The 21683-nt window shown below is 38.9% G+C and overlaps 1 protein-coding gene across 3 annotated transcripts in view; it reads left to right on the top strand.

The window, feature by feature from the left end:
• Nucleotides 1-21683, top strand: part of dnah5 (dynein, axonemal, heavy chain 5) — a 101368-nt gene that overhangs the window by 38851 nt on the left and 40834 nt on the right. For all 3 annotated transcript variants that reach the window (XM_077527038.1, XM_077527037.1, XM_077527039.1), the window contains 22 exons: nucleotides 683-907; nucleotides 1563-1735; nucleotides 2690-2760; nucleotides 3339-3446; nucleotides 3579-3766; nucleotides 5360-5554; nucleotides 5854-5988; nucleotides 6064-6171; nucleotides 7841-7994; nucleotides 8199-8345; nucleotides 10890-11131; nucleotides 11243-11419; nucleotides 11828-12032; nucleotides 12280-12422; nucleotides 14648-14782; nucleotides 15160-15282; nucleotides 15377-15590; nucleotides 15666-15889; nucleotides 17022-17220; nucleotides 17312-17484; nucleotides 17582-17712; nucleotides 21429-21582. In XM_077527038.1, the coding sequence (XP_077383164.1) occupies nucleotides 683-907; nucleotides 1563-1735; nucleotides 2690-2760; nucleotides 3339-3446; nucleotides 3579-3766; nucleotides 5360-5554; nucleotides 5854-5988; nucleotides 6064-6171; nucleotides 7841-7994; nucleotides 8199-8345; nucleotides 10890-11131; nucleotides 11243-11419; nucleotides 11828-12032; nucleotides 12280-12422; nucleotides 14648-14782; nucleotides 15160-15282; nucleotides 15377-15590; nucleotides 15666-15889; nucleotides 17022-17220; nucleotides 17312-17484; nucleotides 17582-17712; nucleotides 21429-21582 (3624 nt within the window). The remainder of the gene's footprint in view (nucleotides 1-682; nucleotides 908-1562; nucleotides 1736-2689; nucleotides 2761-3338; nucleotides 3447-3578; nucleotides 3767-5359; nucleotides 5555-5853; nucleotides 5989-6063; nucleotides 6172-7840; nucleotides 7995-8198; nucleotides 8346-10889; nucleotides 11132-11242; nucleotides 11420-11827; nucleotides 12033-12279; nucleotides 12423-14647; nucleotides 14783-15159; nucleotides 15283-15376; nucleotides 15591-15665; nucleotides 15890-17021; nucleotides 17221-17311; nucleotides 17485-17581; nucleotides 17713-21428; nucleotides 21583-21683) is intronic.

Below are 21683 nucleotides of genomic sequence, written 5' to 3' on the forward strand. Positions count from 1 at the left end.
TAAAATATAACTTTTAATTAATTAATTTAATTTGTTTGATAACTCAAAAAGTTGGCCTGGCCCATTTTTGACCCAATTTGGGTTATTTTTGTCCCAATCGTTTTTTTTTGTATGTTTGTTTTTTTGTCTATATTTTGGACATGTAAACAAAACAAAACAAACAATTAGAAAGAAAATACACAAACAGAAGTTTAAGATACAATAAAAGCACAATAGACACTTTCACATGCTTGAAATGGGGTATAGGAGAAGGGCATATTTTTGTGTATCTTTGAATTTAATTATAATCACGACCACCTGTTCAAATACCTTGGGGGACGTCTGCCAAATTTTACAATCATCAACATACAGTCAGTTCGGGATTTTTTTTGGATATTACTATTTATTTATTTATTTATTTATTTATTTATTTATTTATTTATTTACAACCTCAAGGTATTTCCTAGGTACTGGTCAAATCTAAACAATGTGATTTTTTTGTTTTGTTTCTTATTAAGGTCTCATGATATTACAGTCTATACATTAAAATGAAAATGAGGTAGGATGACCGCCAGATATAGAGTAGACAAATTAGGGCATGTAATGAAGGGCAAGAGGGAAAGATCAGTAAACACCAAAAAAAAAAAAAAAAAAAAAAGAAAAAGATGGAAAATTGATGATGACTTGTTGATATTTTATTTAGGTGGGCCTGCTGGGCATCCAGATGATATGGACAAGGGATTCTGAGGATGCTCTCGCTAATGCCAGATATGATCGTCGTATTATGGCTAAAACCAATCAGATATTTTTAGATCTGCTCAATACTCTGATCGATATGACCACAAGAGACCTGAGTGCTATTGAGCGGACCAAATATGAGACTCTCATCACTATCCATGTTCACCAGAGGGACATATTTGATGACCTCGTAAGTATGCATATGAGAATTTGAACAAAAAAAATGCTATATAATTTGAATGCCTATCATTTTAACAGTATAGAAACAGTTCATTTTGTTAAATCACTTTTTGTACCAACAGGCAAGTCTTGAGCTGTCATAGTACTATTACAGTGTCTGAAAAGAGTATAATCAGAAAAAAAAAACATTCAATCTTTTTTTTTTTTTTTTTTTTTTTTTAGATGTTATGAAAGGCTGTCTTTTGGGCACAATAATTGCCTTGCTTGTCACCAAGGAGAACAAAAGACACATTTATTTGATGTTCTAAGTTTTATATCCCTGAATTTATTATTTAATTAGACCCATGTTTTCAAAAATGTTCAGCTTTTCTCTTTTCCTTCCCTACTCAATGTCATCCTTCTCACTGCTGCCAATTTAGTACATAAATTCATTTAAGTAATAGCTCCTTGACTTGCATCTTCCCCACCATTTCTTTCTTATTAACATAAACTCGTATTTTTTTTAAGTCACCTTTTTAACACTTTTCATTCTTTTCTTACCTTCCACCCACAATCTCTTTGCAACATTAATTTCAACTACTATCTCTTCCTATACCCTATCCTGACTCCCTTTTATCTCTGTCCTTATTTATCCTCCATCTTCCTGGTTCACTTTCATTCCCAAGTGCCGACTGCATGTCAAAAGCCCCGGAGACTTTGAGTGGTTGAAGCAGTGTCGTTTCTACTTCAATGAAGACGCCGACAAAATGATGATCAACATCACAGACGTCGGCTTTGTCTACCAGAATGAATTTTTGGGCTGCACTGAAAGGCTTGTCATTACGCCATTGACTGACAGGTAAGTTCCACACATGAGGTTTAATAAGAAACAAAAAAAGGGCAAAAAACAAACATAGTATATTTGATTGAATCAACAGGTTTAACATAAACCCAGTAGGCCTCTGAGATCTGAAGATTTGGGTCAATTAGTGAACCCCAAATCTTGGCATCCCATTCGTTCACCACTAGATGCACTGAATCCTACACACTGTCCCTTTAACATTTATTTAACTCTTTGGATACTTTGTTTGTTGTATCAATATTTGAGCACATTTGTTGTGGTCTGGTTTGAGAATGACTAAATGTAGTTGAAAAGAGAGCAATTAAAATGTTTAGATTTATGTTATCAAAAAAAAAACAGGACACTGTTTGTGTTAATCCGTTGAACACATTGATACAATTCAATAAGGGGAGACTTTTGTCTACTGCTAACCAGTCCATGCCTTGATGTGAACAATACTTCATTTACACAACAGTCAATCAATGTGAGTGACAGGGACTAATTTGTTGAGCGCATCACGACTCACGGACAGACACAGTAATCAACCTACAAGCGTGGTCTGACGTACACACAGCAATGGGAAAGCAATGTGAAGCGACAGGAAGTAAGCTGCCAGCATCTGTCAGCAACATGCTGGCTTCATGCCCTCAGACGCCAAAACAGCTCTGATTTTCTCTGACAATGTTTCCATGCTTAAATGCTTTATTGTTTTCTTCATTGACATTGTTCGCTGTTCTTCTTGTCTGTCACTCATTTTTCCTCTGTAGCCAATTATGTCATTGTCTGCCCTTCATTATCCCTCAGCCATATCCTCGGGTTCAAAAAAAGAGAAAGAAATGGACAACAGGGAGGACAGTGATGATTTCAGACAAAAAAAAAAAATGTTTGAACTACTGTTTTCAATTTTAGTAGTTGTAACGTTATGAATGCATGAATGTAAGTGTCTATTCTATGTCCACATATATGGCGTAGGTGCTACATCACCCTTGCCCAGGCTCTCTATATGAGTATGGGTGGAGCACCTGCAGGCCCTGCAGGAACAGGTAAGAGAGACACCAAAGATACATATTTTGACATTGTATGACTTTTTTAACATAATAAGTCAATAAATTTGTGCTACAGTGTAGTGTTTTTTTAGTTATTTGTAAACAAGACCAACAGTTTGGGATTTGTCAAGATTTATCCCGCTAAAATAGATCTGCCCCAGCCCTGAGCTAATCTCCACATTCAGAATCAAAGGAAGAGTAATCGGTAATAAAATGACAATTTTAAAAACAGTGTTTACTTGAGGATCTTAAGTTAATCATTAATGCGATGTGTAAACAAATCAGACCTCGACACAGACAGCGGAACATAGAGGAAAACATTTTTTGCTTCAGAAAGTGAAATATCTGACTTCATTATTTAAATTCCAAAGATAAATATTTATGTTTTAGTTTTAAGTAGTTTCTCTGCATATCGAGAAAAGCAGGCTGTCAAAAGTGATTCTTTTCATATGCTAACGGCCGCTAGTAAATAGCGGGCCGCAAATAGCCCCAGGCCCGTAGTTTGTAAACCTCAGCACTAACATTGCAATTTATGAATCTCTGTTTTGATGCAACAACTCACTCTTTTGTTTTAGGTAAAACTGAGACCATTAAGGATATGGGCCGCTGTCTGGGGAAGTATGTGGTGGTCTTCAACTGTTCTGACCAGATGGACTTTCGAGGTCTGGGAAGAATATTCAAGGGTAAATAAAAACAATTATGCTAATGTCAACCGTGATCGAGTGTTGTGTTTTGACTACAGAAAATAAAGAATTGTGCCATCATCACTTTATTTAAAACAAATAATGTGTGAGTGGCCTGTGTATGATTCATAGGTCTTGCTCAGTCGGGCTCATGGGGATGTTTCGACGAGTTCAACCGCATTGACCTTCCCGTCCTGTCGGTGGCAGCCCAGCAGATTTCAATAGTGCTCACCTGCAAGAAAGAACGACGAAAAAACTTTGTCTTTACTGATGGAGAAAATGTGGAGATGAATCCAGAATTTGGTATCTTTATAACAATGGTCAGTGGCATATTCATACATAACCCATGTTATTTTCTGCATAGTGCATACTAGGGGTGTGAATTGCCTAGTACCTGACGATTCGATTCGTATCACGATTCACAGGTCACGATTGGATTCGATACCGATTAATCCCGATACGAATTTATAACTCGATTGTTGCGATTTTTTTCTCATTCAAATTTAGAAAATACTAATCAGTAAGCGAGTGGTTAGCACGTCCGCTTCCCAGTTCTGAGGTCTCCGGTTCGAGTCCAGGCTCGGACCTTCCTGGGTGGAGTTTGCATGTTCTCCCCGTGCCCGCGTGGGTCTTCTCCGGGTACTCCGGTCTCCTCCCACATTCCAAAGACATGCATGGCAGGTTAATTGGGCGCTCCGAATTGTCCCTAGGTGTGTGTGTGAGTGTGGATGGTTGTTTGTCTCTGTGTGCCCTGCGATTGGTTGGCAACCAGTCCAGGGTGTCCCCCGCCTACTGCCCAGAGCCAGCTGAGATAGGCGCCAGCAGCCCCCGCGACCCTTGTGAGGAATAAGCGGTCAAGAAAATGGATGGATGGATGGATAATCAGTAAGCTTGTAGAGTGTAAGATTTATATGAAAATGTATTATTTATTTATCTGAAATTTCAGTCTTATAGAGGTTGTAATCTGTTTCATGTTTGAACAGCATTAAAATAAAATATTAAGGCTTAATGTGCCGTTCATATAACATTCTTCCATGCTCAAGGTGTGAATCCTAACCCGAAGTCAGACGTTTTGTTGAATATTTTTCCATTAAAAATGGAAGTTTAAAAATCGATTCACACACACACAAAAAAAAACAAACAAAAAAAAAAAACGATTTTTTTTTATTGAATCGATTCGAGAATCGCGCGATGTAGTATTGCGATATATCGCCGAATCGATTTTTTTTAACCACCCCTAGTGCATACCCTCATACATACATGAATAATGTCATTTAGAGGTGCTTCCAAAATGCCACACAGGTAGTTGTCAGCATTTCTACTGCTCACAAAGCGGTCTATTCTATCCTAAGGCAGATCAAGCTAGTGTGCAGTTTTCTATTGCTGGAAAAGTGAAAGAAAAGCAACTTCTGTGTGAGTTACACAAGCTATAACTGTATTGGTTTATGATAGTGATAGCGTGTCTCCAGAGTGTGTAAAAGTGTAGCTGTGAACAGCATTTTTGCGAGAGACCAACACTAATATATTAGCATTGAAGTTGTTAGCCATGCAACTTGTGCTATGTAGCGTTAACAAATATAAGCGATTAATAGTTATTGTTGTGGGAATAAAACTGACAACTTGTGTTTGTCTCCTACAACAGTCACATTAATCACAATATTTCCATAATTGGCTCATTGCACATACAAAGTAACATGTTTTGTGGATAATAGTTAGCCTCTTCCAGTTTGGTGACGTCTAGTCTCGAGTTATCTGAGTATGAGCCTCATAAAGATTTTATTTTTTTTTCTCATTCCAAAAGCAACACCAACATTATACCATAAACACTGTTGTGTTCCAATGTGCGAGATAATATCATATCAGCCTCTGCCTCATTCATGTCTGTATCATACTTGTCTTACCTGACCACTCAGAACCCGGGTTATGCAGGGCGACAAGAACTCCCAGAGAACCTAAAGATCAACTTTCGCTCTGTGGCCATGATGGTTCCCGACCGTCAAATTATCATCAGAGTGAAGCTAGCCAGCTGTGGCTTCATAGACAATATGGAGCTGGCTCGGAAATTCTTCACGCTCTACAAGCTCTGTGAAGAGCAACTCTCCAAACAGGTAAACAAAGACTGAAATTTCCTACAGTTAGATTTGTTGTTTGATTGGTTAGTTATCTTGACTATAATTACATCAGCCGGACCAATTAATCACATTGATTGCATTAATATCTGCAAATAATTGAGATAAAAATAGAGTATCATCCATGCCTTCCTCTGTGGGAGCCTGGCAGTGCGATCAGATCACCACTGAATGTAATTTTAGTACTGATCGGAAAACCATTTGTTAAGAGTAAGAAAAACGCACTATAGTGATTAAGAAATAGCTGAGTTGACAAATTGTTTGACTAAATCGTCCAGGTTCACTATGATTTTGGCTTGCGGAACATCCTCTCTGTGTTGCGAACTCTGGGAGCAGCCAAACGAGCCAATCCCAGCGACACCGAGTCTACCATCGTCATGCGGGTCCTAAGGGACATGAATCTCTCAAAGCTGGTCAGTCTGAATGATTAGTTCAAATAAACAAATGATTATTTTTCAAATAAATCTGCACATGGATATATTTGATAGATCGACGAAGATGAGCCACTCTTCCTGAGTTTGATTGAGGACCTCTTCCCAGGCATTCAGCTTGATAAAGCAGGCTACCCGGAACTCGAGGCAGCCATAGACAAACAGGTAGAATCGGTTTTCTGCATGGTGACGATACTGTTATCATCCGGAGTTGCTCTACAGCTTCAGGATCTGGATGGATGCCATCAGTTCAAGACCTCAAGCTGAATCGCACTTGAAGCAATGATGCAAAACATAACAGCAAGTTAACTGCTTCAACATCTTAAAACAAAATTACATTTTTGGAGTGGTCGTAGTCCAAAGTCCAGACTTGAGGATTTGAGTGAAATGACCTAGAAAAGGGAGTTCAAGCTTCAAAATCCTCCAGTGTTGCTGAATTAAACGCAATTTTGCGAGGAAGAGTGGGCCAAATATCGCCACAGAGATCTGAAAAACTGATTGGCAATTATAGGAAACTCTTGAGTTCAGTTGTTGCTGCTGAGAGTGGCCCAACCACTTAATGACTTTTTCCGCACGGGGCCAGGTAGATTTTTCCCCTTAGTAAATGAAATCATCCATATAAAAATGGCCGTTAATGTATACCTTGATTATCTTTGATTACTTTTGTTTAATGATCTTAAACAACAAAATGGTGAAAAAAAAGAGAGAAAAACTCAACTTTCTTTTACTCCATTTGACAGAGTTAAAAACACGAGTGTTATCTCTGTATCTCAGCTAAATTTTACTCTGATGGTGAAAGCAAGAGAGAGAAACTCAACTTTCTTTTACTCCATTTGCCAAAGTTAAAAATGCGAGTGTTATCTATGTCTCTGAGCAAAGTTTTACTCTTCGCATTAATAACATAGTGAAAACTGGATTTTTTCCATCTAATAGACATTGCCAGACTCTACCCCATTCTTTCCCCAGAAAATACAGACGTACTAATGCACACTTTTGTCTCCAGCCATATTGATTATTGGAGCGCTCCTCTTTTGGGTATTCATTTTATAAAAAAAAATACAAATAAATACAAATAAATAATGTAACCTACTGATACTGAACAATTTAACAACCCTTCTGCTTAGGGCCAAAGAGAGAAAGAGCACATTACACCCATTTTCAAGGCCCTACATTGGCTCCTTGTGTGTATCAGGATCAATTTTAATGTTCTTTCATTCATTTATAAAACCCTTCATGGTCTGGCACCTCTTATCTGGCTGATCTTGTTTTGCCATATCAACCTTCACAGACCCCGTTTCCGTATCCTACTAGCAATAGTACCCAGGGTGAGATGAAAGACCCATGGCAAGGTGCGGGTGGATGGGATGGATTTTACTGTATGTCATGTAGGGCTGGGCAATTAATTGAAATTCAATTACAATTTCAATTATTACACCCCACAATTACAAAATCAGCATAATTAAAACAAAAAATACTAATTTGAGTTGTTTGAGATGTTGAAATTTTTAATGTAATTTTTCATTTTAAAATAACCAAAAGTAACTTGCAGAATTATAGTGTTTCAAATAATTTTGTCTATTTAATTAAGCATTTTCTTATTTTATACCAAAAAAAATAAATGATCGTCCTAATGGTGATTTTAATTATTACCAAAATAATCGTGATTAATATTTTCTTCATAATCAAGCAGCCATAACATCATGTGAGGTCAGATTTCTATAGCAGTGCTCGAAGCAGATTTACAGATCTTTCATCAGACAGTGATACAGCCATGGTTTTTCAATTTGTTGTTGCAAATGCAAAGACTGCTGTTTCAAGTAATCTTCATCTTCAGGTTGAAGATGCCGGTCTGATCTGTCACCCACCCTGGAAACTGAAAGTCATCCAGCTATTTGAAACTCAGAGGGTCCGACATGGCATGATGGCTCTGGGGCCCAGTGGGGCAGGAAAGACAACTTGTATTCATACACTGATGAGAGCGATGACAGGTGAGACCACAACACTTTGTCAGATTGGCTTATATATTTAAAAACAAATGACGAGCTGTTTTAAAAAACAAACAAAAGTATAACATGCTGTATATCAATATTGAGAAATCTGGGCAGAAAAACACTTACCCAGACCTGCAAATTTGACACATCTTGTTTCTGAAAGGATGTCTTCATGTTTCTATATAATAAATGTCCTACTAGAGTGTGGTCAACCTCACAGAGAGATGCGTATGAACCCCAAAGCCATTACCGCACCTCAAATGTTTGGTCGACTTGATGTCGCTACAAATGACTGGACCGATGGCATCTTCTCAACACTCTGGAGGAAAACTCTTAAGGCAAAGAAAGGTCAGTTATTGTTTGCTTGTGTGTCACAACTTTGATGATGCTGTTCATAAAAAAAATATATTATCTCCTTAAATTGTTATGCTACTGTATATTATCCTGTATTAACCAGCACAACTGTAAAGCGCTTTGTGACAGCTAAGGCTGTTTGAAAGTGCTATATAAATAAAGATGACTTGACTTGACTTGACTTGACTTGACTTGACTTGACAATTAACATTAGCATCCATTTTCTTTCGCTCATCTGGGTTCGGGTCCCGGGGGCAGCAGCATTAGAAGGGAAGCCCAGACTTGCCTTTCCCCAGCCACTTCATCCAGCTCTTCCGGTTAGAATCCCAATGCCTACCCAGGCCAGTGTGTCTTGGGGCGTCCCCAGGGCCTCGTGCCAGTGGGATGTGTCTGGAACACCTCACCAGGGAAGCGTCCAGGAGTTATCCTAACCAGATGCCTGAGCCACCTCATCCGGTTACTTTCAATGCGAAGCAGTAGCAGTACGTCTTTGAGTTCCTCCTGGGTGCTTCTCACCCTATCTATAAGAGAGCCCATACGGAATAAACTAATTTCAGCTGCTTGTATCCTGGATCTTGTTCTTTCAGTCATAACCCACAGCTCATAACAATTAGCTGACCGGTAAATCTTCGCTTTTTGGCTCAACTCCCTCTTCACCACGACTGACCGATACAGAGTCCGCATCACTGCCGACACGGCACCGTTCTGCTTGTTGATCTCCTGTTCCATGCTTCCCTCGCTCGTGAACAAGACCACAAGATGCTTGAACTCCACTTGGGGCAGGATCTTATCCCTGACCTGGAGAGGGCACTCCACCCTTTTCCGACTGAGGACCATGGTTTCAGATTTGGAGGCTTTGATTTCCATCCCAACCGTTTCACACGCGGCTGTGAACAGCTCCAATGAGAGTTGGAGATCAGAGCTCGATGATGCCCATCTATCAGTGCCCTTCCATTTCTCACTTTCATTGCCGATGTGAGTATTGGAGTTCCATCCTCTCTGTAGCCTCCTAAAAGGGTGACAAAGTACAAAATGACCCCTTCGAAGTAATCCCCCTGTTGCCTAAAGCACTTTTCCAGCCTTCTCTGCTACACCTTTTACTCCTGGAATGATTCTTGATTCTGCAGCCCTATTTTCTTGAGGTAGCCCAGTAAGTGTGGATCTCTTTGATGACCAGTTGACCACACAGATCACACAGACGCAGGTCCGGGTGAGTAGGGACATTGCTCCAGCATCCAATGTTCTTCCCACCCAGGAACAGTCAGATGCTCAGGGCATTGTTTTTAGTGAGTTTCGTTTATTCATTTTTTCCTTTCGGACACATTACAGCTTACATCAATCACATCACATCATTTGCAACATTGACATCCGAAAGAAGGGCTGACGGGTAGAAGCCGAAGCTTATTCGAGACCCGTCCCCATCGACCATTACTATAACGCATCAATCATATACATTATTTAGAATAGTCATTAATTTTTATCGTTATCCATCCCATACTATCCCAGACACTGCTCGCTCAGTTCATCTTGAATGTGCGTGTGTAGATTGTGGCTAGTCCCAGTCATTTGGAACTGGTGAGTTGGTTCCCAGACGCCACCAGCAGGCCCACCCCGCCAGGCGAGCAGCCAAGGCAAGCGCAATTCTTCTCTTTCACCAGTAGCGTCTTCGCTGACCTCGGATCAGCTTTCACACATGTTGTGCTTTCCAGAAGAGTAGATCGGCTTGCATTCTGCCCATTGTGATTCAAGCAATTTCAGCCTCGATTCTGGTCAGGTAGCAACACTGGTTGCTAGCACATTGTAGATCTGACGACTCCTGTGCACTGCCCAGCCTAGTTCACCCAGCAGGCTGGAATTGTGAGCAGGCACATTGTCGTTTTAAGTAGCCATGAGTTTCTTTGCAACAACTCTGGTCTCTTATCGCCCACAAAATGAAGTGAATGCTGCAACTGTTGGTTGATCATCTGAAGTGAAAAAAAAAAGTTTGTGACACCAGTTCTGGAATTTTTCTGACCTCATTCGATGTGAAGATAATCAGCTTGTGGTTGTTTTCAATGGAGCACAGATTGCATGGACTCAGAACTGCATCTCCTCTGCTTAGTAGCATGAAGGGAATGAAGAAACATGAAAGGGAGTCCCTGGAGAGCTCAGAACTGATTCCACATTGGTGTCCTTGCAGATGAAGTCACGTCTTTTTTTCTTCTTCTTGGGAATCTGTGTGAAAAGACAGTAATGTTCTATGCCACAGAAAAGTTTCAATGCCCAGGGACGTCCTTGCACTCTTTGTTTTATCTTCCTACATTCCTTGGGCATTCATTAAAGATGCATACTAGTGTGAATTTGCAGTATATGTGTTTGCTTTCATGCACGCACTTTTTATGTACCGCTTGCAGTTCACCTCACACGAAGATGCATTTGGGCATGCTCTAAAAGATTGTACATTCCAAACTTGCTTGAGAATTGTGCTCCCATCATGCACTAAATCTATTCATTTTGTTATCCCAATCTATCAAATTTCAACATCTTGCAAATTTTCAGGAGAACACATATGGATCGTCCTCGATGGGCCGGTTGATGCCATCTGGATAGAGAATCTTAACTCGGTTTTGGATGACAACAGAACTCTTACTTTGGCAAACGGAGACCGTATACCCATGGCACCCAACTGTAAGGTGGTGTTTGAACCGCACAACATCGACAATGCATCTCCAGCCACTGTATCACGCAACGGCATGGTGTTCATTAGCTCCTCTGTGCTCAGCTGGAGCCCTATATTGGAGGTATAAAAAAAAAAAAATAAATAAATAAAAAAAAAGTGTTAATGATCGTATGAAATGGAATGAAATTTAAATTCTTAATAATTTACAACTAACATTCCTACTTGTGTCCAGGGTTGGTTGAAAAAACGCTGCCCCCAGGAGGTAGAGGTTCTGAGGGGGCTCTTCTCTTCGTCCTTCACCAAACTGTTCCGCTTCTGTGTACAGTCACTTGAGTTCAAAATAGACCTGCTTGAGGCTTTTGTCATCATGCAGTGCATCAACATGCTGCAGGGACTCATACCAACGAAGGTGGATTTGAAATTATCAAAGATCCAACTCTTATTTTGCTTGTATACCTTTATGTATAAAAAAAAAAAAAAGTTGTTTCAAGTTGTTAATTATGCGACACATATGAAGTTGAACATTAAGTAGAGCCAGACTAACTAATGTATTAAGGTCAAGCAGAAATCGCCTGTATAGTTTGTATAACATAAGCACTGTATACTGTCTGCTGAAGTCATATAAGGGCTGCATGCAGTCTAAATTTGACCACCAAATTGGCAATGTCGGTTGCCATGGCAATGCTATTTCCCTTATCAGCCAACATACCATTGAGAACATTTGCTATTTTAATGTACAATCAATGCACATTGTTGCTTTGATGACGGTAATTGCCTACCCTATAATAATTGACTAAAGATAAATGTTACCTCACAGGAACAGTGTGCCGACTTATCACGAGAGCACTTGGAGCGCCTGTATGCATTTGCCATGATGTGGAGCGCAGGAGCCGTCCTCGAACTAGATAACCGGAAGAAAATGGAGATATGGCTACGAGGAAATGACAGCATTCATCTAAACTTGCCCGACATCCCGCCTGACAGTGAGGACACCATGTTCGACTACCATGTCACAACTGACGGTAGGCGTGAAAGTGGGGGTAAAAAGAGGCTGTCACTTGAGAATGAGAGAAAAAAAAAAAGTCCATCAATGCATTACCCATTAATAATTGCAAATATCCATACAATGTAGACTTTTATAAAATTTTATTACTGGTCAGCTGGTCCAAATTCATAAATGCACAACCACTACCCTCCCGTATAATGTCTTGTTACCCAATATGTAGGAAACTGCTGTGTGGTAATGTATGTACATTCATTTTGTTGTAGGTCAGTGGGTCCACTGGCGCACACGAGTGGAGGAATACGTGTATCCATCAGAAATAACCCCCGAATATAGCTCCATCTTGGTACCCAATGTGGACAATGTTCGAACTGACTTCCTGATACAGACCATAGCCAATCAGGGCAAGGTGATGTTCAGTAACCACAAATAATTTAATATTCTTTATGTCATTTTTGTTAATTCACTCAGAAGAACATTTGTGAGGTTAGATGTCACGATGGTTGAAAAGGTCAGTTGCTGTTCTCCTTTACCCTTAAAGTTACAGGTCTCATGTTCTGAACCAGCATGTTGTTTATTCTATGCATGATTACTTTATTGCGTACTGATTTCCCGAAGCTTCCGGCTGGGAATTCTTGAAGATCTGGTCTCATTCTGTCTGCGTGCCAGCAACTGGTTCAGGTCAATTCACTTTAACGTCAAGTGTGAACACTACGTTGACCAAAAAAACCAAAAACAAAAAAACACATGGACCACTTTTATTATTTGAATTTGAATCTAAATTTTGGAAGGAACCATGACACTCTTGACCCAATAAAGGGGCAACTAAGGTGTCTAGCCCAACATGACTGATGATTTAATTCATTAAGAGGTGTGTTTCAATACTTTAGTTCACATACTGTACATTATAAGGATAACTAAATGACTAAATTTTGACTCATGTTTCAAGTAAGCGTTAATACATCTGTAAAGGCGCACGATCAGTATACGTCACTCTACACATTCCAAATCCATTAAGGCTTGAGAGTGCCTTTCATCTGACTCCTACGCCTATTTTTGAGGTTTTCTTGCCTGTTGAATAGAACCATCTCATACACAGTTTCAGTCGATAACATCACAACATGACTCGTTGCTGCTATGCTTAAAATGTAGATTGAAATAGCGCAGTCTTAAAAGCCCATTAAATTTGGCACGACATTGATTTCATTACAGGCCATCTTTGTGTGAGCATGCATGCATGAGTTGGTCTCAGTAATAATGCATGCACCATGTGGTGAAGTGGTGCCTTAACAAGTGAAAATAAAATTCACTAGTTACCTTCAATTAAGTTAACGTAATCTCAAGAACCATAATATTAAAGTAATTTATTGAAAGTAATGTAGTTTGACTACTTTTAATTACTTTTGGATTACTCTAATACTAAGTGTGTTAATGAAGACACAATAAATGAAATAACATTACAATGTTTATGTTTTGTTTTTATATTGGATTCCCTGACACTACATTGTACTTGAAAAATAATGGTTTTGTTTTGTTTTGTTTTGTTTTGTTGTTTTTTTTAGCAAAAATAAAAAGCAGAAAAGTTCAGTGAAGGAATATATTCTTTTACATTTTTTGTATAATTTCTAAACAATGTGTAAAAAATAATTTGTTTTCTGCGTATTACTTTGGCCACTTTGTTTATTTAAGAACAATGCAAGGGGGCAAATTTTGATTGTATATTTATTATGTGGCAAAATTAGTGCGTGATTTTTAAGTTAATTTCAAGTTCCTTTATCACCACTATTTATTTTTTTTTAAACGGGTTTAATGGCAGTCCCTTACTTGGAAAGGGGGAATTCCTATCGCAACGCAGCAGACACATCCAGGTCAAAATTTAATAATAATGCATATATTTGTGGAGACTGGGGTCAAGTTGTATTTTACAATTTTTTAAATGTGCAGAATTTCACAAGTTGCTTCATGTTAAAGATTAGATAGCTCTTAATATGAAAAGAAAATTGCACTGAGCTGTCACCAATGTCTTAAAAATGTAACTATGCCATCTAGTCGCAGAAAAATGACCAACACAAATCAATATCATACTCATTTTTTACCTTACTGTACATCTTTTTAATTTTCATTCAATTTTAGGTATTATGAAATAACTGTATGTATCAATGACTAAAAGATGCAGCCATATTTATATTAGTTTAACATTTTTTCCCACTTTTGTTGACAAGAGGCTGAAAACAAAATATTGTATTGTACATTTTATTGTACATTTAGAACAGATAAAATTTGTGATTAATTGTGAGTTAACTATTGAAGTCATGGGATTAATTAGTAATAATTACAATTAAAATTTTTAATCGCCTGACACCCCTAATATTTGCCAATATAATGAACTTTGTCCCAATTATGTGCTGCTTTTAATAATAGAAAGATAAATGTCACAAAAACACTTCAAGGTCACAGAAATTAATTGAGAATTGATGCATCTACATGAATTATTGTAAAGTATTGGTATCAATATTGGCGATTTGGACCATGTGTCTACTAGTATTGGATCAATCCGAAAATAGTATGATACACCATTTGGTACAATAAACGTTTTATAAAACTCACAAAATGACTGCAACATGTTTGTTTTAGGCTGTTTTGCTGGTTGGAGAGCAAGGGACAGCCAAGACAGTCATGATTAAGGGCTACATGTCAAAGCTCCATCCTGAGACACACATGGGAAAGAGTCTTAATTTTTCCTCTGCCACCACACCACTCATATTCCAGGTGAAGTACAGACATCCAGCTCCTTAGACTTTAATAATTTAGTCTGCTGCTGCATGTTGTGTGTCTTTAACTTCAACCCACCATGCACATTGCTTGAGGCGCAACATCTGTTATCCTTTAAAAAAAAAAAAAAAGTGTTAGATTTAAGATGATTTCATCTGCTTGAGACGGGTATGCGAAGTAATATTGATTTGTGTGCCTGATGGACAGTGTGCAGGCTGAAGGTGAGACCACAGTCTTTTACCTCTCCCAGGCTTAGCAGCATATTGATCAGGCTGTCATGATGGATTATATCCCGCAGCAGCTCTGTTTTATTTCTTGTCTTCTTTTTCTTGGGAAATATGTCTCTAAATTGTGTCCTGTTCTTTCTTTTTAAGAGAACTGTTGAGAGTTATGTGGATAAGAGGATGGGGAGCACGTATGGACCCCCAGCTGGGAAAAAAATGTCAGTCTTCATTGATGATATCAACATGCCTGTCATCAATGAGTGGGGTGATCAGGTTTGGAATTAAAGTCACTTTGACTGTATTTAAAAAAAAAAAATGAATAAATAAATCCCTCCAAATCAGCACTATACTTTTTTTTTGGACACAGGTGACAAATGAGATTGTCCGTCAACTAATGGACCAGAATGGGTTCTTCAATCTCGAAAAACCAGGAGAATTCACTGGCATTATTGACATCCAGTTCCTGGCCGCTATGATCCATCCAGGAGGAGGCCGTAATGACATCCCGCAGAGACTCAAAAGACAATTTTCCATCTTTAACTGTACACTGCCCTCCAATTCGTCAATTGACAAGATCTTTGGTAATCATAAAACCAGCCCAAGTAGAATCTGTTTGCTTTGAAACATTTAGTTATGCCACCATCAACTACATGCAGGTGTAATTGGGGAAGGCTACTTCTGCGCACGCCGCAGTTTTGCTGATGATGTTCGAAGCACAGTGCCCTTCCTGGTTTCCATGACTCGACATCTTTGGCAGCTGACGAAAGTTAAGATGCTTCCAACTCCGGCCAAGTTTCATTACGTCTTCAATCTTAGGGATCTCTCCAGGGTCTGGCAAGGCATGCTGAACACCACTGCAGAAGTGGTTAACTCGACACAGGTGAGAGGATTTGTCTACGAAAATACCTCAGGAACCATGACTTACATTTTACGAGCAGGGGTGTTAAATAAGAATCAGTTTACCAAGGAAAATCATCACACACAACTGAACAATTTGACCGGTGAACTTTTCAGTAAGACAGTTATATTCAAATTCAATCTCATTTCAGCAGCATATTGTAACAAAAACATTCTGTCTAACTCCCACTACTTGCCTTCTTTTCCGGGTTCTCTCCTACCAGTACTCCATTACAGTACACTCCCGTGCATTAGTCCTCCCATTTGTCACGCAATACGTTCAACAAATTCAACACATGCTAATTGGTCCAGTGAAAAACAACAGCAAACTGACATATATGCTTCTTCTGCACGTCAGCCTCACAGTCTGGTTGACGATGCTCAATGAAAACTCTTTTACTGCCAAATGTTATCCAAAAAGACAACCCCTACAGTGCCAGCCATTTTGAGCATTTTCATTCAACTTTCAAGGCAAACAGATTATTTTGTGCTATGACTACATAACCATAGTGGATACCATATGAAAGATTGGATTCCATTCTTTTAGTAGAAAAAAAAAGTACACTAGCACTTTAGCACTAGCACTAGCACTAGTAGCATTTTATTCAATTCTTTAGTAATCAGCATTTGAAAATAGGTAATTTGAATAATACCAAGTGAAAATGGAAAAAATAAGGAGAATACAAGTGTTTTGAGAAAAGACACATTTTCTGCACAACAGTGACTTTGACACTAATATTTTGTTTGGTGACGCTCTGTGAATTAGATTTAATGTGATAAACGCTTTGATCATTCCTGTCATCCTTGAAAACGTTCCATTTCCCATGATCTGACACGTTATCATGTAATTTGCGAGCCCCTGAAAAAAGATACAATGCTGACATCTGCTGGCCGTGGTTGTTTTTTAGTTTTTCCACCCCATTCACAAACCAGAGCTGCACAAGATGTTGTGCTGCCCATTAAGGGGAAAAAAATGAAGTTGACGTCAATTGACGTTATTGGCAGTACTCAGTGGGTGTGTCCTTAACGCCAATTAACGTTTTTGGCGGTTAAAGACTGAAGTATGGCAACATTGATTTCCTGTTGACAGCTGAGGCCTTTTTTTCCCTTTTCAGGTGCTGTTGTCATTGTGGAAGCATGAATGCAAACGCGTGATAGCTGACAGATTTATCATGCCTGAAGAAGTGGAGTGGTTTGACCAAGCTTTGGCAAAACTGGTAGGGGACACCCTTGGCGATAAAGGCAAGAACTGTGTGGACTTGGGCGTGGACAGCTACTTCGTTGACTTTCTACGAGATACACCTGAAGCAACAGGTAGAATAACTATAATAATATTACAAGCTACACAATTTGAACTTCTACTTGTAGAATGCCATGGTCCTAATATGAAACATTTTCATCATAGGAGAGGAGCCCGAAGATTCTGATATGGATTTACCCAAAGTGTACGAGGCCATTGAGACGTTTGAAAGCTTAAAGGGAAGACTAAACATATTCCTAGGTCTTTACAATGAGAGTGTCAGGGGTACTGGCATGGACATGGTCTTCTTTCAGGACGCAATGATACATTTGGTCAAGGTAATGTCAGCCTCATGCACAACACTATTTGTTAAGTTATGTTTTGTTGTCTTTTTTGTCTTTTTAATCAATCATGTGGGGTGTGTGTTTGTGTAAGGTTTCAAGGATAATCCGAACTCCTGGAGGTAATGCCTTGTTAGTTGGTGTTGGAGGTTCAGGAAAACAGAGCCTGACGAGACTAGCCTCATTCATCGCTGGGTACAAGATTTTCCAGATCACTCTTACACGGTACTATTATTTTGTTATGCATATAAATGTACTTACAAAAGTGTCATTGGGTAACTCTTGCTCGGGTAAAGAACAATTCCGTATGACGATATAAAAGCCTTAATGGCAAAATAAGAGTGCCTAGACAAACTAATAGCATAGCAACTGACAACATTATCATCATAGAAAAAATAAGACTAGTACGTCACATAGCAACCGTATAGCAACTACAAAGTAAAAATGACTAGACAACATATGACTAATACTGCACATAGCAACTTCATCATCAGAAGGGACTAGAGGTAAGATCGAACCTAAAAAATCCAGCCCGACCCGACCCAGGCCCGCGGGCATTAAAGCCCGACCCAGCCCGAGCCCGACCATTTAACTTGATTTGCCCGGGCCAGAAGCAAACCCGAAATTTCAATTTATCCCATAGTATTTTTGGCAGAAAAAAACTGCAAGATTTTTTAAGGTTAAAATAATCTACATATTTTTATGATCATGATAAATACATTTGCACAACGAAATAACGCTGGAACACAGAATAAGAGGCCAGGCAAAGAGAGTGAAAGAGAGATCTTGATGCGCACTCGCTTAATTACGCGGAGAAATACTGCAGCGCAGCCTTCTCTGTTTTATCCAAATTATTTATTTACAACAAGTATTCCTTAGTTTAGTATCCACACATCGTTTTAGTATACATTTTTAAAACATATTTATTTTTAAAAAAAGTCAGCTAGAGAGAAGCCCGGCCCGACCCGACTCGAACGTAATGATTGACATTTTAGGCCCGACCCGACCCGAATTTTGGGCCGGGTCGGGCTCGAGCTCGGGTTAAAGATCTTACCTCTATAAGGGACTACATGATCCAACCCAAAATACAGTCATAAGAGGAGGCATGTGTTTCGAATAATGCATTTTTTCAAAACCGGAAAAGACATATAGAGCCCCTACCGTGATCCCCCATTTTATCATTGACTTCTCGCGTTCACACCTACGGACACTTACCAAGCAAATTAGAGTAGTTCTACTCTGAAATGTGCAGTGACTTCTTTTTGTTTTGTGTGACAAAGCAATTTAAGTTGCATCATTCCAGAGCTGCTATGCAAGATTGGATTCAAATGCAGACACTCAAATTTAAACGAAATTGAATGAACGTCTTCTTAACCTTGTTCTTGCATTCTCTGTGGAACAATTCCATTGTCACCTGTGAGCCTTTTTCATTTCATTGCAGTTTAAGTCAAAATGTACCATTTTCAACTGTGCCATTTATCTCGGCTTTCTTCCTCTTGCCTCATTGTTCCTGCCTTATTTTTTCCCTGAATATCTTTCAAACCGTGGTCCTCTATGTGCATTTGTCACCGTTGGATTTCCTTTCTCGTTCCCCTTGCAGGGTGATGTTTGGCTACTTAGCATTAATGAGTGATTCTTGTGTTCCTTCTTTGGCCCCTGTGGGAAGCCAGAAAGTCAATAACTTGTCTCCAAATCTTATTGTCTCCTCTGCTTTCTCATCATTCCTGTCAGTCTCGCTGTTTTTCGCTGTCTGTGTCATTGCAAAAACTTTTGTTCTTGTTATGCTTTGTATTCTTGTTTGTTTGATGGTCTCTCACCCACCTCCCTCTCTCAGTTGATGTTTCAGCTCTCTCTCTGTAATTTGTCAAAATTCCCATCCAAACAAGTACAAGTGGACAGAAAAAAAACAGTTATGCAAGCAGAAAATAAAACAGACCCATATATTGTACATTTCCAACACATACTTGAATATTTCTTAACATTAAAAAACAAACAAACAAAGAACTAAGTAATGGCACCTTGTGTTTTTGTCTGCACAAGACACTCTGTGTTATTACTGAATATCACAGCATTTGAGGCTATCTTGACAAACAGTCTTTTAAATTTGGAAGTTTTTAGTAAAACATGCCAAATCAATATTTATTATATTACAATATCTGTCACAAAATGAAGGCTGTGGGCATACATGTGTTTCTCAACAACTTAACTCTTTTACTGCCAAACGTTAGGGAAACCCCCCCCCCCAAAAAAAAACCCAACCCCCACAGTGCCATTTCGCTGATTACAAGCATTCATCAGATTGTCACATTTCATTATAAATCCATACATCAATGTCCCATTGAAAAGAGACACAATGCTGCCATCTGCTGGCCATAGATAGGTGGTGTTTTTGATTCCACAACCCACTGACCAAGCAGCGCTGCACATAGACGTTGCTCCGTCCATTTAAGAAAAAAAAAAAAAATGTAGATGACGTAATTTCACGTTTATGGCAGCATACATCGTGATTTTACTAATCGTTATTAAACGTTTTTGGCAATCAAAGAGTTAATAGAATTAATAGGCTTTTATGGGAGATGAAATTAATTCAGTCTTGCAAATTCAAAAAAAGTGAAACTTACTGTGTATTAGGCAGAATCACAACACAGAGTGAAATATTTAAATATTTTATTCCTTTCAGGCTGATGAATATAGCTTACAGCAAAAACACACACTTCTAAAGTTCCTGAGTGGCTCAATACCAGGAATGCATCACTTCGCCAAATTCCTTCAAACTATATTTATCACAGTGCGGCTTTTGATGTGCCGACTTCTGCCTCAGTCCACTCATCACAAAGTTCCTAGAAATTTTAAACATGAACCTGCTCGGACACAGAACACTGAGAACAGCCAATTTCTTGAGCAATAATCTTTTGCGGGTTTCAACTCTTGCGGAAGGTGGCAATGATGATCATTTGAAGAACAATCAAGTCACCATGATTGCGGAGGCTTCTCAGCTTGCCTTAAAGGTTTCATTTAAAGGCTCAGAGAACCTTTTAAAGTGTTTCAAGTAAATAGGTGTTTTTAATGAAATGCTGTCAACTAATTAGGTAGATGTTTCTTAAACTATGTTGTTTAGTTTTAAAGCAGTGGTTCTTAACCTTGTTGGAGTTACTAAATCCCACCATTTTCCTGTATGTTTTCACCGAACCCTTTGTTATTGAAAAGTAAAATTTGAATTTTTTTTTTTTTTTTTTTTTTTTTTCAAAATCCAAGACATGGGTATAGGGTTTACTGGTGAACAAAATGAACATGGAAATACACCCTTTTCCTCAAATCTGGCGCTGTTTACCTTGAATCCAGATTGCGTTGTGTTATTGTATTCCCAATCTCCATGCAGCTTAAGGAAGTGCTCCTTTAGTTTTGCCAGATATCTAGTTGTGCTGGACTACAATTGCCCATCACTCAACTCAACTCTATATTTCTAGAGCACTTCAAAACAACCACCACTGTTTTTTAAAGATGGAACCCACTGTATATAGCAAAGGCCCCAGAATTGAACCCTGTGGAACACCATACGTTCTGTTATACATCTGAATTCATATTGCACATATTCTTCCGACCACTTTATTTTTTTCTTGACATAATCACAACAGTCAGAAGTTACTGAGCGCACTAAATTCCTTGCAGCACACACGTCAAGCAATGCAGGGTGATCACCTGCAGCCAATGATGGGCAAGTATTATCGCAACTCATTTGAGTCAGTGTGTGTCTTGACCTCGGCTGAACCCCTGAGACTGACTCACTGAACTCCCGGGGTTCGAACCCAGTTTAAGAACCAGTGTTTTGAACATTGTTTTAAAACTTTCTTTTGAGGTTTCTTTGAAATCTAAAGTGCATTGCAAATAAAATCTGTTATTATTATCGTGAGGTGGTGAACTTGCGGCAATTCTTTTTCCAGTTCCTACAACACCACCAACTTGATGGATGACCTAAAAGGTTTGTACAAGACGGCAGGTCTGCTCGGAAAAGGCCTCACCTTCCTCTTCACTGACAACGAAATCAAAGAAGAGTCCTTCCTTGAGTACATGAACAACGTTTTGTCGTCTGGAGAGGTGAGGAACGCGCACTTCAAAAATGTCGACATATGAATGGAACTTGCGATGACTCTTTCATTCAAATCATATCTAAGAAGCACAATGACACAACAATCTCT

The sequence above is a fragment of the Festucalex cinctus genome, chromosome 7 (assembly GCF_051991245.1).
Source record: "Festucalex cinctus isolate MCC-2025b chromosome 7, RoL_Fcin_1.0, whole genome shotgun sequence".
NCBI classification, from domain to species: domain Eukaryota; kingdom Metazoa; phylum Chordata; class Actinopteri; order Syngnathiformes; family Syngnathidae; genus Festucalex; species Festucalex cinctus.